This window comes from Cyprinus carpio, chromosome B25, assembly GCF_018340385.1.
Source record: "Cyprinus carpio isolate SPL01 chromosome B25, ASM1834038v1, whole genome shotgun sequence".
NCBI lineage: Eukaryota > Metazoa > Chordata > Actinopteri > Cypriniformes > Cyprinidae > Cyprinus > Cyprinus carpio.
In genome coordinates, this window is record NC_056621.1 from 6,319,115 (window position 1) to 6,334,206 (window position 15,092).

Here is a 15,092-nt window from a genome sequence, read left to right on the forward strand (position 1 = left end):
ACGGGAGAGAGACAGAGACAGAGAGAGAGAGAGAGAGAGAGACAGAGAGAGAGACAGAGACAGACAGAGAGACAGAGAGAGAGAGAGACCGAGAGAGAGAGAGAGAGACAGAGAGAGAGACAGAGTCATACAGAGAGAGAGAGACCGAGAGAGAGACAGAGAGAGAGAGAGAGAGACAGAGAGAGTCATACAGAGAGAGAGAGACCAAGAGAGAGACAGAGAGAGACCGAAAAAGAGAGAGAGAGAGATGGCTGAGGCAAGAGGGGTGGGACGGGGTGAGTGAGAACATAAGACAGAAAGGCAACGGACGATCACAAAGAGAGTAGGAAAGGAGAACAAGAGTAGTGAGAGACCAGAGAAGAAGAGAGAGACAGAGCAGGACAATCCGAAGCTCAAAATGCCTCCCAACTTCGCCGGCACCTGGAAAATGAAGAGCAGTGAGAATTTCGATGAACTTCTGAAAGCTCTCGGTAATATTTCATTTCATCTGTTCAGCTCAGCGTCAGACGGTCACGTTCAAACATTAAGAGAGATGTTTCAGACTAGATTCAGCTCTCCGGGAAGATGTTATCGTACGGTAGAATGCGAGAAGGCTGATTATTCACATTTATCACGATGGGGGATGTAGTTAAAGTGGGTCATGTGGCTGTTAAAGTTTACTGAGGGCTTTGTGTTTGATACATTCACTTCAGCCATTTGTTTAACTGTAAGACAGCAGAGCCATTTGGAAAGAAACATCCGAATGGAATCAGACAGTCTGGAGCAAAACCCTGGGTGTGACACTGACAATTCTGACATTTCTGCATTTGACATTTGGCATTTATATGCATGTTCCCTTGCATCAAACCCATTATGGTGGTAACAGTTGAGCCGAGGAACAATTTTTTTCTATTACAAAGCTTAGGACATTTAATGTTGAGCTCAGTTCATTTAGGTATCAACTTTGTCTCAAAACAATGTAACAATATTCTATTTTAGTTTTTTACTTAATATTTTAAATTAACTATTATTTTTATGTTTGCAGTTCTCATTTTAATTTAAGTTTTACTAATTCTATTATGAGCTTTTGTCATTTTAGTAGTTTTTTTAAAATTCATATTTAAATATTAAAATAAAAAGAATTATTTTAAATATTAAAAAAATTTTTTTTTTTTTTTTTAATTTATTTATTTTAATTTTTTGTCATTTTAGTACTTCAGCTTGTTTAATCCAGTTAGTCACCTAGGCAAAATTTCTATTTAGGCAAAAATGTTTATAATTAATTATATAGATTTTTTTGTTTTAGTTTTAGGTAATAACAACACTGTCCCAAAACGTAGACACAAATATCCAAATTATTCACATACAATAAAAGTATAGAGAAAATTTTTAAAATGTCTGTTTTTTGTTTTTTTTAAGAAAAAGATATCCATTTTGTCCCTATAAGAGCACATGTAGATATTAAAATGATTTCATTTTGAGTTTCTCTTAATGGACAGGTTAAAAATAAGCTTTACACTGTTTTGTGAGATAATGATTTTACGTGATGCAAAGGAGCTGCGTAAGAGTGTTTTTTGATTGCAAGCTGATGCCAATGTGGCAAATTCTGACAAATGTTTCTGCTTTAAACCACAAATGCTGAATCTCTCTGAGACGGATACTGGGATGAAGTGAGGAACACCCAGAATGAGAAAGAAATTATGAACTCACTCACCCGCTCACGTCTTTCTGTAAAAACCGTGCTACGGTCCAAACCAGAGCAAAAACGTTTCAAACACTCCCAGAATTCCTCAGATTCATCCTGAGGGATCCTCCGGCATTTGTGGAGTTTTGCATGGCAGGGAAATGAAACAAGGTCTTCTGAGGACATTATAATTGAAGAGAACGGCAAGCCTGGAATTATGTTGAATTAGAATCAAGGCTAAAACAACAGTCCGGGTAGCATGAAGGTTTTCTTAGTATTTCCGCTTATGAAAGCTTTTTCTCATTCCTTCCAACTTCACAATTTGCATATTTCACAAAATGCACTAAAAGTACATACTTCACTGACAAAGTAAAGATATGTAGTGTTAGACACACTAATACATGAGAAATAGCATTTAAATACAGCTTAATTCAATTACCATAAAATGCATTATTTTTTACTCTTTGGTTTATAAATGTTAAACTGTGTAACCCAGGTGTGAACGCTATGCTCCGGAAAGTGGCCGGTGCTGCTGCAGCCAAACCGCACGTGGAGATCCGACAGGACGGAGAGCAGTTCTACATCAAGACCTCCACCTCGGTACGCACCACTGAAATCAACTTTCGCATCGGAGAGGAGTTTGACGAGGAGACGGTGGATGGCAGGAAATGTAAGGTGAGACAGAAACGAGACGCTGACCTTCTGAGCTTCACAGCGAGCAGTTAAGCCCCTTACAAACCACATAAACAACAGCTATAACATAACTATAGCACAGAATCACAGATGGATAAAGAGTAGAGATGTGCACACAATCTCCACAGCAAAACTAACATCAAGGAGCAGCTCATTTTAATTTGAATGAACATGAGTTTCAGTTAAACTTGCATTATTTTCTTATCCTTCCCATATCAATAAATAAAGATTTCATTCCAAAAAATTGAATTCTTTCTTACATTTTTTTTTCAAAATAGATTTTTAATGAGTCATATATATTTATAAATGTCATTTTTAAAAATGTAATAATTCTATCTATCTATCTATCTATCTATCTATCTATCTATCTATCTATCTGTCTATCTATCTTTCTATCTTTCTATCTATCAATACCAATATATATAATTTTTTTTTTTTTTTTTTTTTTTTTCATATAGGCTATTACAAACGTATATATTTTATTTTACATTTATTTTAATTACACACACACACACATATATAATACTGTTGAATAATATAATATATAATATACATGTACTATCAGAAATATTTGAAAATGATCTGTACTAACAATTTAAAAACATATTTACTGACATTTTTGAAAGCTATTGAAGGCTAGTTAGAAAATACAGCTAGTTGATAACACAGTAGAGATGTTTTCTGATTAGAATGCATGTTAAAATATATTAATAATTTCTCTTTTTGTGGGACAAGTAGTTCATTTATTCCCTTATGAGTAAACTTGTACCCTTCTTGCTTTTTCGAATACTTTGTTTTTGCTTAAAATTCAATGTTGGAACGTTGTGATTTATCTAAGAGCTGCTCGGTTTGTTGGTTCATAGCTTTAAAGTATTTATTGAAGAATTTTGTGGAGAACATTTATTGTGTAAAGCACACTTCCGAGAAAAAAAACTGAGCTTAGCGGGTAACTGTAACAAAACGCTGTTTTTCTATTAATTTCCCCAGGCATGGACTCTGATTTCAGAAGACACTCCTACAAACACGTTTATGTAGATTTACATTAGTTCACCTTGCATCCATCAGGACAAATTAGCCACTAATGTGAGCATCAATTTCCTCAGCATGAGTTTGTCCATCTACTCTAATGTCCCTTCAGATGAATCTTAATCTCTCTATAACGTCCTGTAATCAGGTCTTCACATGTTTTGCAGACGTGCAGTTTTTTGTTGTCCAATTCCACTCTGTAACCCGAGCAGATCTCGCGATCCTTCCAGTCACATTCAACAAAAGAAAATCTAGAACCTCGTCCATAAAACCGAGAAGTGAAACCCTTATATTTTATTTCACTGACCTTAACAGTGTCATCTCACAAAGCAAAATGATGGCGTCATCAAACTGTGAGAAACCTAAACCAGGTTTCAGACTGCAAAGCCCAGCAGAGAGTGAGTTTTAACAACTATGGGGTGTTTTTGTACATGAAAACCCAAAAATGAGACAAGGACAGGAGGGTCACTAGTTGCAAATACACTCTTAAACATAAAGCTTTCAGATGGGGTTTTTGCAGTGATGCCATAGAAGAACCATTTTTGGTTTTCCAAAGAACCTTCCAGTGAACTGTTCTTAAAAGATCCATTTATTTCTTAGTGGGAAGACAATCTATAGTCTTAAAAATAAAAGGTCTTTACTGGGATTGATAGTTCCAAGAAGAACTATTAAGATCCATGGAAACTTTCCATTTCACAAAAGGTATTTATACTTGAAAAAGATTCTTCCAATTATTAAAATGTTCTTCACGCTATAAAAATGGTTCTTTTAAGAACTGTTCATTTAAGGTTCTATTGGTTCTTCAATGCATCATTGTGAAAACCTCATTTGGAACCTTTTGTGGAATGGAAAGGTTCCATGGATGCTAAAGGTTCTTCATGAGAAAGCTCTTGGATTTCATAAAAAATATCTTATCTTAATAGTCTTATGGGTTTGGAACGACATCAAGGTGAGTAATGACAGAATTTTCATTTTAAGGACATCTTATTGAATCAAACAATGTGGAATAATCAGAAATATTGATTCTGTAGTGTTTAACTTTGAGAATCCTTTTTCATGGAACTGGCTTTGTTGTGAGACAGACAGAAAGACGCAGTGAAAGGATGGGTGTACAGACAGAGATTTGACCTCATTCTGTTCTGGAACAGACAGCAATGGGAGGGGGATTATTTGGGAGTCTAGCAGCGTCTGAGAGTCACGTAGATGTCTGTCTCAAGCATTTTGTGAGCGGAGACATCATTAAGGGTGTGTTCTGTATTTATTTATACACGTGTGTCTTTCTGACCTACCTACACTTTTGGGAACAAACTATCTGAAAATGTCCCAAAAGGCTTGGTGATTGGGAAGAGCTGGAGCATGGTGGATATATCCCACCATGAAAATGACAAAATAAAATGTTCTTATTGGTGTTGATGGTTCCATGAAGAACCTTTAAAATCCATGGAAACTTTCCATTGCACAAAAGGTATTTATAGCGATAAAAGGTTCTTTATATTATTAAAATTTTCTTCAGATTAAGAAAAAAAAGGGTTATTTTATGGCATCACTTTTAAAATCCCCTTTTTGGAACGTGACAAAATAAGTCAGGATATAGAAAACATAATTAGTAAAATGTCAAACAATAGAAGTCAATGTAATGTCTCCATCATGACATAAAAACAAATGGTAGTGCCGTCTCATGCTGGGCACATTATTACAGAGAGCGGTAGATCAGATCCCCGCAGGTCCGACTCACACCCCATCTGCACTGCAGACGCTTGAAGTAACATGCCAAAACTACAATGCACCTGCTGCAAGCAACAAAGCTGTATGCTGTGCACCTGCAATGTACAGCTTTCGTAATCAGAATGTTCATGCTGACATTTTTAGCTGTAAAGTGACCAGAAGTCATTCATTTTCAGTAAGAATTGGCAACAAGTGTGAAGCAACAAACCTTTTGAATTCTATATTAATAGCCCCAGTTTCAAGAGTTGGCTAATGGGTCTCATACCCTACAGCTGTTGACATGCACATATTTTTTCTGTAAAATGTTCGCAAATTTTTTCAGCAATAAGCATCAATAAACTCAGAATTTATTCAAAAGAAACAAATGAATAAAATTAAAAACTAAATAAAACCCTAAGGGCCAGATTTACTATCAGCTTGCGCCAGCGCAAACCCTAATTGTCAGAATTTACTAAAGACACGCAGTGGGAAATGAGTGCTGAAAAGGCGTGGACAGTTATTTTTGAGACTCAGTTTATTGAATATGTTTTTGTAGGAGTTTCCCTTTCAATCGGTAAATTAATGGGAGGAGAGTATTTGAATGAATCACGTGACGCGATTTACTAAGATTTGCACTTGTCAATTCACTGGTATTTGCGCCATTATTTAACGCACAAAAAATGCATGTCTTAAAGGAGGCGGTAATTTGCACCGCTCTTTGTATTGTATTCTTTGATTGCGCTGATCATTATGGAAATGAGATGCTGCATCTGTGTTCAATAATGTGCATCTTGTCAGTAAATCAGAATTTCCCCTCCCATCGGCGCTTTTATGGAATTGCGCTTTTAACGCCAATTTGCCCTGATTAGTAAATCTGGCCCCAAGTATATATATATATATATAGGCCTATATAACAGAATCTGATGTGTCCAAGACTGCATCTGAAAAAGCAAACTTCCATAATATATAATAAGCAAAAACAGTATGTGAAAAGATTAGTAGCCTATGTTCAAATTCATAGAATTCATACAACAGCAGGCAAAACGTCCCCAGATGATGCTGGTAGATCACATGATGATAGTGACATCATGGCCAGTGATCATTCCTAATATTGGTGCATTCCATTTGTACTCAGAAGTGGAATGGAATGCCTTCTCAAGTTAGAGTTCCGACTCTGAATCTCGGAGGAATCGCAACAACTTCAGAATCCAATATGGCTGCTCAGTGCATCTTCAGAAGAGAAACAGTAGCAATATACTGTTTATTAGCACTTGTCTTTGTCTCAGTAAACTCAGTGGTGCACACAACTGGTATTTCTAAAAGTTCGCCGCTATAGGGAAATAACGAGCAGAATAACAATGTGCAGTAAATGGTATGTTTGCTCTACAAACCAGTGTGTCATAATTAAGATAATAAATTAAAATAATATAGACACACTGATTTACATTATCAAGTGGCAAAACCAGCAGTTTTGTACTGCTAAAAACAGCTGGAAGCAGATGACACCGGAAACCAGTCCTATAAAATTTACAAATGGCCGCGCCCACTCTTACGGAAAAATAAGGTGGACAGAACATACTTTTTAACGGTGGCAAAGTAATTACTTATTCAAAAGTATACCTGCAAACATGCAGTTTCTGACACAGCTCAATATCTTCTTGGAACTGTCATTCTGAAGACACTACTCACACTTACACACTATAAAATGACAGAGAAGAGTGTATTAGTAGGCGAGCTTTTCGAAAACCTCGCTGCACTTGCTCTTAAAGTTTACGCGTGCAAAAGAAATAACACGAGCGGCTAAGGAACAAAGGCAAGAACAAATTTATGTGTGCACACACCTGTTGTAAAACACAGAGTTTGCGGGCCAATTTTTTCTGCGCACATAAATACGCACACTAAAGAAAATAATGAATAAGTAATATTCCAAATTTGTTTTGCTGTTGGCATTATTGTATAAAATAAGACATTTAAGCCCTTTATTTACCTCGGTTGCCCTGTTGTCGTTGGGGGACAGAGACGTTAGCAGGCAGGGGACTGGAAGTAATCCAGCCGTACTTAGGGCTGGTTGCTATAGAGACAGACCGCTCACCTGCCACAGGGCAGAAGGCTGAGACTAAACGACCATCAGTGAGAGAGACGGAGGGGAAATGATGGGTGGCCATGGTTTTTGGGAGAATAGAGTCTTTACTATTGTTGTTTTCTTTCATTTCAACTTCTATATTTTTATTAAGTTTGTTTTTCTTCATTTTTAGTTTGCTACTTTATTGTTTGAACTCTCATTGTCTAAGCTGCAGATGCTTTAATAATGCAAATGTACAGTCTTGGTATTTGTCATGCCAATAAAGCACATTAAACTGAGACAGAGAGAGGGATGATGGGATGTTTGCTTTGTGTTGAACTCTTTATTAGAAGGGTTTTATGATTTAGTTGCCTGCACTGACATTACGCATTTGGCAGATGCTTGTATCCAAAGCCACCCACAGTGCATTCAAAGTACATTTGATCATCATGTGCATTTCAATCAAACCCATGGTGTTGCAAGCGCCATGCTGTTCCAGTTGAGCTAAGTACACATTAAATTGCAAGAGGGTGAAAAATAAGTCCCTTTTCCAGTTTCAGATACATTAATATCATCCTCACTGCAGGCAAAAGTTATGTCAAACCACCATAAACAACGCTATTCAGATTAATGCTCCATCAATATGTTTTTTTTTTTCAGTAACAGATTACTAAAGTTATATTTTGGGTAAACAGCAGTGGATTTTTTATTGCTTTACTCTGTTAATGCACAGAGTTTTTGTTAGTCTGAGCGAGACGAATGAGTGTGTCAGGATGCTGTACACTCTCATTTTAAAGGGATTTTAGATCAAGCTGCATAAATTAGTTTAAAGACAGTGCCTGAGGCCAGAGAGAGCGAGAGAGAGAGAGAGACAGATACAGAGAGGGATATGAACAGAGTCTGATTGCTGGTGCGGCTTTGCTGCAGTTCTCTGACACTGTTCATTTATCTGGGCCCTCCACACACACATCCAAATGAGCAAATTTACTGAGCTATCACAATGAAGACATACCATTGACTTCTGCTGTTTCAGATTTTAGATTTAAAAATGTAAAAAAAAAAAATACAATAAATAAATAAATAAATAAATATATATTATATATATATTTATATACATTAATAAAAAGAGAAAACACTGTTATATAGCCTGCACTGTTATTTATAATATAATATAATTATATATTTTATATGTATTAATAAAAAGATCAATTATATACAATATACAACATAAAAAAAATGGTTTAGGATTTACTTTGAAACATTTTCTATTTAGAAATTTGTAGTAAAGCAGAAATACTAAAATTGTATTTCCTTGTAAAACTACCCCTTGATTTTTTTTACAGGGTATATTTATATTATAAATTTAAAATGTACTTTTTTTTATTCTATAAAGAATTAAATTAATTTTATATACTTATTTTTCTAATTGAGGAGATCCCCGGGTGTCCCCAAAACCCATAACAATATTTAAATTTAAAAGGTGTAAATAATTATTTTACTCAAAAAAAAAAAAAAAAAAAAAAAAAAATGAATGTGTATGTGTGTTTTTTAATTGAGTTTTTTAATAAATTTGTTGTATAATTATGTTATATAATGAAAGTAAATAGGGACTGGTGCCGTCAAGCTCCAAAGTGACCAAAAGTGTCGCCGATTCATGAATGAATCATTCTTTTGAGTCAAATAATAAACTGGTTCATCTGATTCACAAACAAAGTCGATGAGTTATGACCTGAATCAGATTCTAATGATGAGAAGATCAGATCATTTTACAGACTTTACAGAGTTAAAATGTTATATTTTCAACACCCAGATTTCCCATACACATTCACGTACGATCATATTACAAAGTAGAAAATCATTTTAATGCAGCAAAATATAAATGATGAGAAACACAAACGATTAGTTTGTACATTTGTCACGACCCAGGAGCAATAGTAAAACATTCATGAACCGACCCATCACTAATTGATTTCCAAACAAATCATTCAGTTGTTGCATATATTATAAGTTAATTATCATATTTACATATACTAACAAATACATTTGGGTCTGCAGAGTTTGCCCACATGGGAGACAGAGAATAAAATCTACTGCAAACAGACGCTGGTGGATAAAGAAGGACCCGTTACATACTGGAGTAGAGAGCTGCGTGGAGACGAACTGATCCTGGTGAGAGACACAAACACGCTTAGACTTCTTACAAGACTTCTTCATTTAAATATCAACTTGGTTGTAAAGAAAACCAACTAAATCCTTACTGAACCACTTTGTTAAAGGCCCGTTCACACCAAGAACGATAACTATAAAGATAACTATAAAGATAACGATATTAGCGTCCACACCAGCGAACGATATCTTCTGTTTATTCTAAGCGCACGCTCGTCTGCCGCTTTAAGTTTTCGAGCGCGAGCAGGATGGATTCTGATTGGCTGTCAATGTTTTAATCGTTTATAAGCTTGTAAAAAAATTGTTTTCAAAGTGATTCCAACGATATCATTTTTCTTTGTCTTTATCGTTATAGTTGTGGGTGTGTACGCTGCTGTTCTTAATACTGAAAACGATTTTTAGAACTATATCTTTATCGTTATCTTTATAGTTATCGTCCTTGGTGTGAACGGGCCTTTACACGTACAGCTTTGTCTGCTGCTTGGAGATTTGAAAGGAAAAGGTTGTTTCTGGTGTTCACTGGATGAATTGACAGCTTCTGTGGCTGAACAGTGTTCATATGAGAGATCACTGTGAGCATATTTAATGACTTCAGACAGGAAACAGCCTATGGATTTATTTCTATATAGCTTTACATTAAGACAGAGAGTGAGACAGAAGGTGGGTGTGAGATATTTAACGGAGCAAAACGATCTGAGAGGAATCTGGGTATCCTTCGCCTAATGTTTTGGCCACAAAAAGGGTACGAAATAGGGAATAAACTTCTATTTTTTCAAATGTGGATTGCCATGCTTAAGGGGGTCAAACAAAAGTTTACAAAACTGACTTTCTATTCATTTTCTGTGGAGTTTCAACCCTGATATTAAAATTTGGGAAGTCACTCCAAAACCCTAAAGTGTATGATTTTGTTATTTATAAAAATGTAAACAGAAGATGTATTTAAAAGGTGGAATAAACTTATATGTACCTGTTTTCTTCTTTCTTTGCTAACAGGGTTGAGGTTGAGCTGGACAGATGTATTCTACTACACTACAATTTGTGGAAAAATTGATAAAAGTATTTATCTGTTTTGCACTTTCAATAATAAAATATGAACAACCCATCCTAAAACGATTATATTATACTATTAAAAATCAAATAAATACAGCCTTGGTGAGCAAAAGAGACTTCATTTACCGAACACACACTTTTGTGTGAAATAATCTTTTTGTGAAATTATAATTAATAAAATTGTTTTTATTTAGGATGTATTAAATGCTTGCTAAGCCTTAGAAAAAAAAAAAAAAAAAGAGACATTTTTTTTCCCAAAAATGTATAAAATGTCATTCCCCCACATAATGAAATGTTTATGAGACTCCCCAGTGATGGATGTCCACTGCTGGACATCACTGAAAGACAAATTCAATAAACTTGTGGGAGTGTGAGAAGAGTTTATTATGTAAAGGTCCACAGGGCTGAAAGTGCTAATAGTTGAAGAAACACCCATATGTGGGCCTCGATCCAAACTCAACAATAAAATAAGAGCGCCATGAATCGGCTCGTGACGGCCGACCCCTGAGAGCGAATGTCAGCCGCTTATTCAGGCTGAACACAGGAATGTGAAGGACTGTCCAAAACAAATGCAGGTCTGACCCAAATCAGAACCGCTCACTTTAAATCTGACAGTCGGGCCTCTTGACATTTCTCACGGTTTGCGAAGCGAATTCAGAGCTCAACAATCCCAGAATGCAGCACTGATCGTCTTTGACGTTTCCCTGCAAATCTAGGACACATTTCCATAAGATAAAGGTGCTTTGTTTCGTTTAGGCCAAAATAAAGCACAAAAGGGATTACGGATAGCTCCGATTGTCTTTATTTCATAAGCACGACATAATAGGGGTTAACTGCAGGATGCTGGGCTGATCATCTCTGCAAACGCTTCAAGAAAATGTCTTTGTTTTCATTCTCAGATCTTTGGGGCTGACGATGTGGTTTGCACGAGGATTTACGTGCGAGAGTGAGGTGAAGTGGAGACAGCAACCGAACAGCCCTGCATCCCGAGAAACCTTCTGTCTAGAAAAACCAGAACCCTTCATTGCATGTCAGGCAGTGAACATACATCCGTGCAGTGCATTGTGGGATTTCATGTCTTGTCATTCTGTTTGTTTCTCTCTCTTTGACACAGATATGTGTATCGCAAACAAAAAAACTGTAATAAAAATGGAACATCAGTGCTTCTCTCTCTGTCATTTTTTTTTTTTTTGAGAACTATTTAAAGGATTCAGAATTAAAAAGGTCTGATGTCATAGAAGACGCTTTTTAAGTTTGACTAAGAACCTTTGACTCTTTAGAAAACCATCATATACTGGTGCTTTAAAGAAGCTAGAAACTGATCTGAAGAGCCTATCAGGAACCTCCAAAGAATGTTAAGATCAACTCAAGAATCTAATGTGGTAAAAAACAGAAGATGGTTCATTGCTGAACTAATGAGTCTTCTGCAGAGAGACAGTCATTAGACACAGACTCTGGCCTGCAGTCAGACTCGGGTGGGTGGCAGACGCAGATAAGCAGCAGACGCTTCCACACTTTAAGGGATGTGATGCTGAAATGAGCGAACAGATTTAGCGGGTGTCATGCTCAGGGGGAGCTATTATGTGAATTTCCCTAAACAGACTGGGAAACCAAATGCACAGACAAAGAGGCAAAGAGATGCCAAACCCATCTACACTGAGATTCAGCACAACAAAACTACAACACTATGATCATCTGTGATCAACGCTAACAGCTGATACAACACAATGAAAAGATAGATAGATTTTGATTGCTTCTCATTTGTAAGTTGCTTAGGATAAAAGCGTCTGCTAAATGACTAAATGTAAACGTAAGATGGACAGACAGACAGAGACATGTTGAAAGTTAAGGCAAAACTTCTGACTGCACACCGGTTCAGCTTGGTTTGTTGTGTGTGTGGGAGAGATGGAGCTGTTTTGGCCTGTGGCTGCAGTGAGATCAAAGCTGATGGATGAGGCAATACATCACTGCACTGAGAAACACAGGATAGGACTCTCCTCGTCTTCTCTCGTCTCGCTCTTCACAAACTGGGACGACAATACAAACCAGAGTTAAAGAGCGTGCTTAGAGTTTCAGACAGAGAGAGAGAAAGGTTGTGTGTGTGTGTGGCCCTCACATGAAGAGAAACCCACAGACTAAACTACCACAGACAGTTTATAGAGTGTGTAATTTCATGTGGTCAGATTTGGATTAAAAGCCTGGCCTTCACTGCTGCTTATTCTGGCTGGGAACCGTCCACTTATTAAACAGAAGGAGTCCACCTGACTGACATAGAGAACGAACCGCATTTGAGCTTTATTTTTTACACGTTGTTTAGGGCTAGAGTTATCTGCAATAATTAATGCAACAATAACCAAAATGTAAGAAAAATTAAATTAAATAGTAATACAAATATAATAAAAAAATAAAAAAATGTTGTTTGCAGAACAAATAAATTCATACAGGTTTGGACCAACATGAGGTTGAGTATGTTTTAGACTAAACGATCCCGAACGCATTTCATTTACAATAGATTGTATCCATCTGTTGAAACGTCAACAGCTACGAAAAGACTTTTGTTCTGGCAACACACCTGCTCCGCCAATAAAAAACCGTGAACGTTCAGCTCAATTCCCGCTTTTAATATAAACGTCTCAGGAAGTCGTGAGTCTATTGTTGCAGCCTTTCTGCGCGGCTTTGCCTTTGCTTTGGCTCAGCTCGAAGTTCTGAATCACTGTCACCAGCAAACAAACCCCAAGACACGAACAACAAAACATCAAACGCTGCAGAACGATTAGTCTTCCTGCCACCGGGCTGCCAGGAGCTAAAAGCTGCTCTTTCAACGCGCCGTTTCACAAAACCGAACAACACAACCTCCCAAACCGGCGGTTGCCAGGTCTTCCTCACAGCGCCCTGATTTCTGACCCGCTACACCGCAGAAGAATGCGTTCTTCCACAATAAACACACTCAGAAAGCCCGGGCCACCGCGCAAGTGTGCGCCGTTATGTTAATTTGATGAGGGCTTTGGTTCCGACGCTCCTCTCCATGCTGAAAGAGCTCATTGTTGGGAACGGTCAGCAGAAGGGGGTTTTGAGAAACACTGCGCGCTCTATGAGCTCGGATAGGGGTTCCCTGCAGCCCGCCAGATCTTCCAAGGGGCCCGCAGGGGCCAAAACGAGGCCAGAGCCGCTGTGAACTGAAACAATTAGAGCTCATCTGTTGTTTGAAGTGAATCTAAGGGAGTTAATGAGAAGATTTTACGCGTTCATTTAGCGTTTGATGCTCCAGCTATGCAGAATGGATTTCTCCATATCCAGATTTGCATATTATGCATCCTAAATAGCGTGCACGATCAGGATTAGTGCATCGGGCTCACGGTTCGACTGGTTAGTAGTTGCCCCTGCTGATAGAGACTGTAACCACACCACATGGAAGAAACATATTAACAAAAAATTGTGTAGCCTAATGAACACCCTTGATGCATCCCAAATCCCCAAAATTGATATTTTTTTTTTACTTACATTACCCACAATTCCTTATGAACTTTTTTTTAAAAAATAATAATACTAATATAAAAAGATGCAATTCATGCAATACCAAAGTTGCAATAGATGGGTATAATTATAAATGTATTAGTCTCAGCCTCAGACGTCACGCTGACGGACCGTTGGCTAAACGGCTGATGCATATGGCACACAAAAGTGGAAACACTTCAAGAGTGTCGAAGTCGTCATCAGATTGACTGAATTCTACAGGATTTCCACGAGATGTGTGTGTCGCGTTCTTTAATGTTCCGCCTGGAAACAAAGATGCCGTGGCGCCAAACCCCATCATGAAAGAAGAAAGCCGCCGTGTTTACAACTGTGACGATGAGCGCTTATTAGGATCAACTAAACGCTGGAGTTTCAAAAGTATGTGAAATATTTAAAGTTCGTGGCATAGAATCTTTAAAATATGTCGGAGAGTCACACCGGTCTGTTATTGTGGTGACATTTCCACGCCCCGAAACATGACGCTGAACGAAACGAACTGTGACTGGTTGTTTGACATGTCGGTCAAAGGGCCTCGTGGGCGGGTCTTGGCTAATGAAAGCTGCCATGGATTCCAGACCTTCAGCCGTCAGTATGAAGGTCTGGCTACATGAGACTATAAATGTATTAAAGTAGGCTAAAGGTTAATTAATCTTAAGGTACTTAATTTTAAAGCATCCAGTGTTATTTTGGCATTATTTTTGTTACTATAGTTTTTTAAAAATACACTTATTTTATTTAAATTTTTAGGAATTTTGCTATGTGCTTTTGTTATTTATTCCCCTCCTCCTCTAAAGATTTCATTGCTTACTATTCAGATATATATATATATATATATATATATATATATATACTACTACTCTACATTACTCTACATTACTCAAAACTTGCGTTTGAATCAGTGGCTCATTACAGACTGTGAGTCAGAAGCGCCAGACTGTCCTTGCAAAGTTGGAATTGCCCCACTTTATAGAAACATGACACTGGCATTGTAGGCTACTCTCACAGGAAACAGTCCTTGTCCTCCGAAAAATGTTCTGCACATATCTGAATATTTGGGTAGAACTGTTCTGGAACACTGTTGTAAATACAACTCAACCACTGATTTCTAGTTGTGTCCTCATTTGGAAGGCCAAACAAAGTAGTTTCACTTTCACAAAGAAACACACAGCGTCTCCGCAACATGGCGCCGGCAGCAACGATACTACAGCAAGAATC

At 37.3% G+C, this 15,092-nt stretch overlaps 1 protein-coding gene across 2 annotated transcripts; it reads left to right on the forward strand.

The window, feature by feature from the left end:
* The first annotated feature begins 277 nt into the window (after window positions 1-277).
* Window positions 278-11,519, forward strand: LOC109110376 (cellular retinoic acid-binding protein 1). Of its 2 annotated transcripts, XM_042753146.1 has the most exons (4): window positions 282-470; window positions 2,160-2,338; window positions 9,204-9,317; window positions 11,264-11,519. In XM_042753146.1, exons 1-4 carry the CDS (start codon window positions 398-400, stop codon window positions 11,312-11,314), a joined length of 417 nt encoding a protein of 138 aa, XP_042609080.1. In that variant the 5' UTR covers window positions 282-397; the 3' UTR covers window positions 11,315-11,519. The 2 variants fall into 2 exon arrangements, with proteins under 2 accessions (XP_042609079.1, XP_042609080.1); XM_042753145.1 differs by lacking the exon at window positions 11,264-11,519 and having other exon boundaries at window positions 278-470; window positions 9,204-9,413.
* Window positions 11,520-15,092: the final 3,573 nt, after the last annotated feature.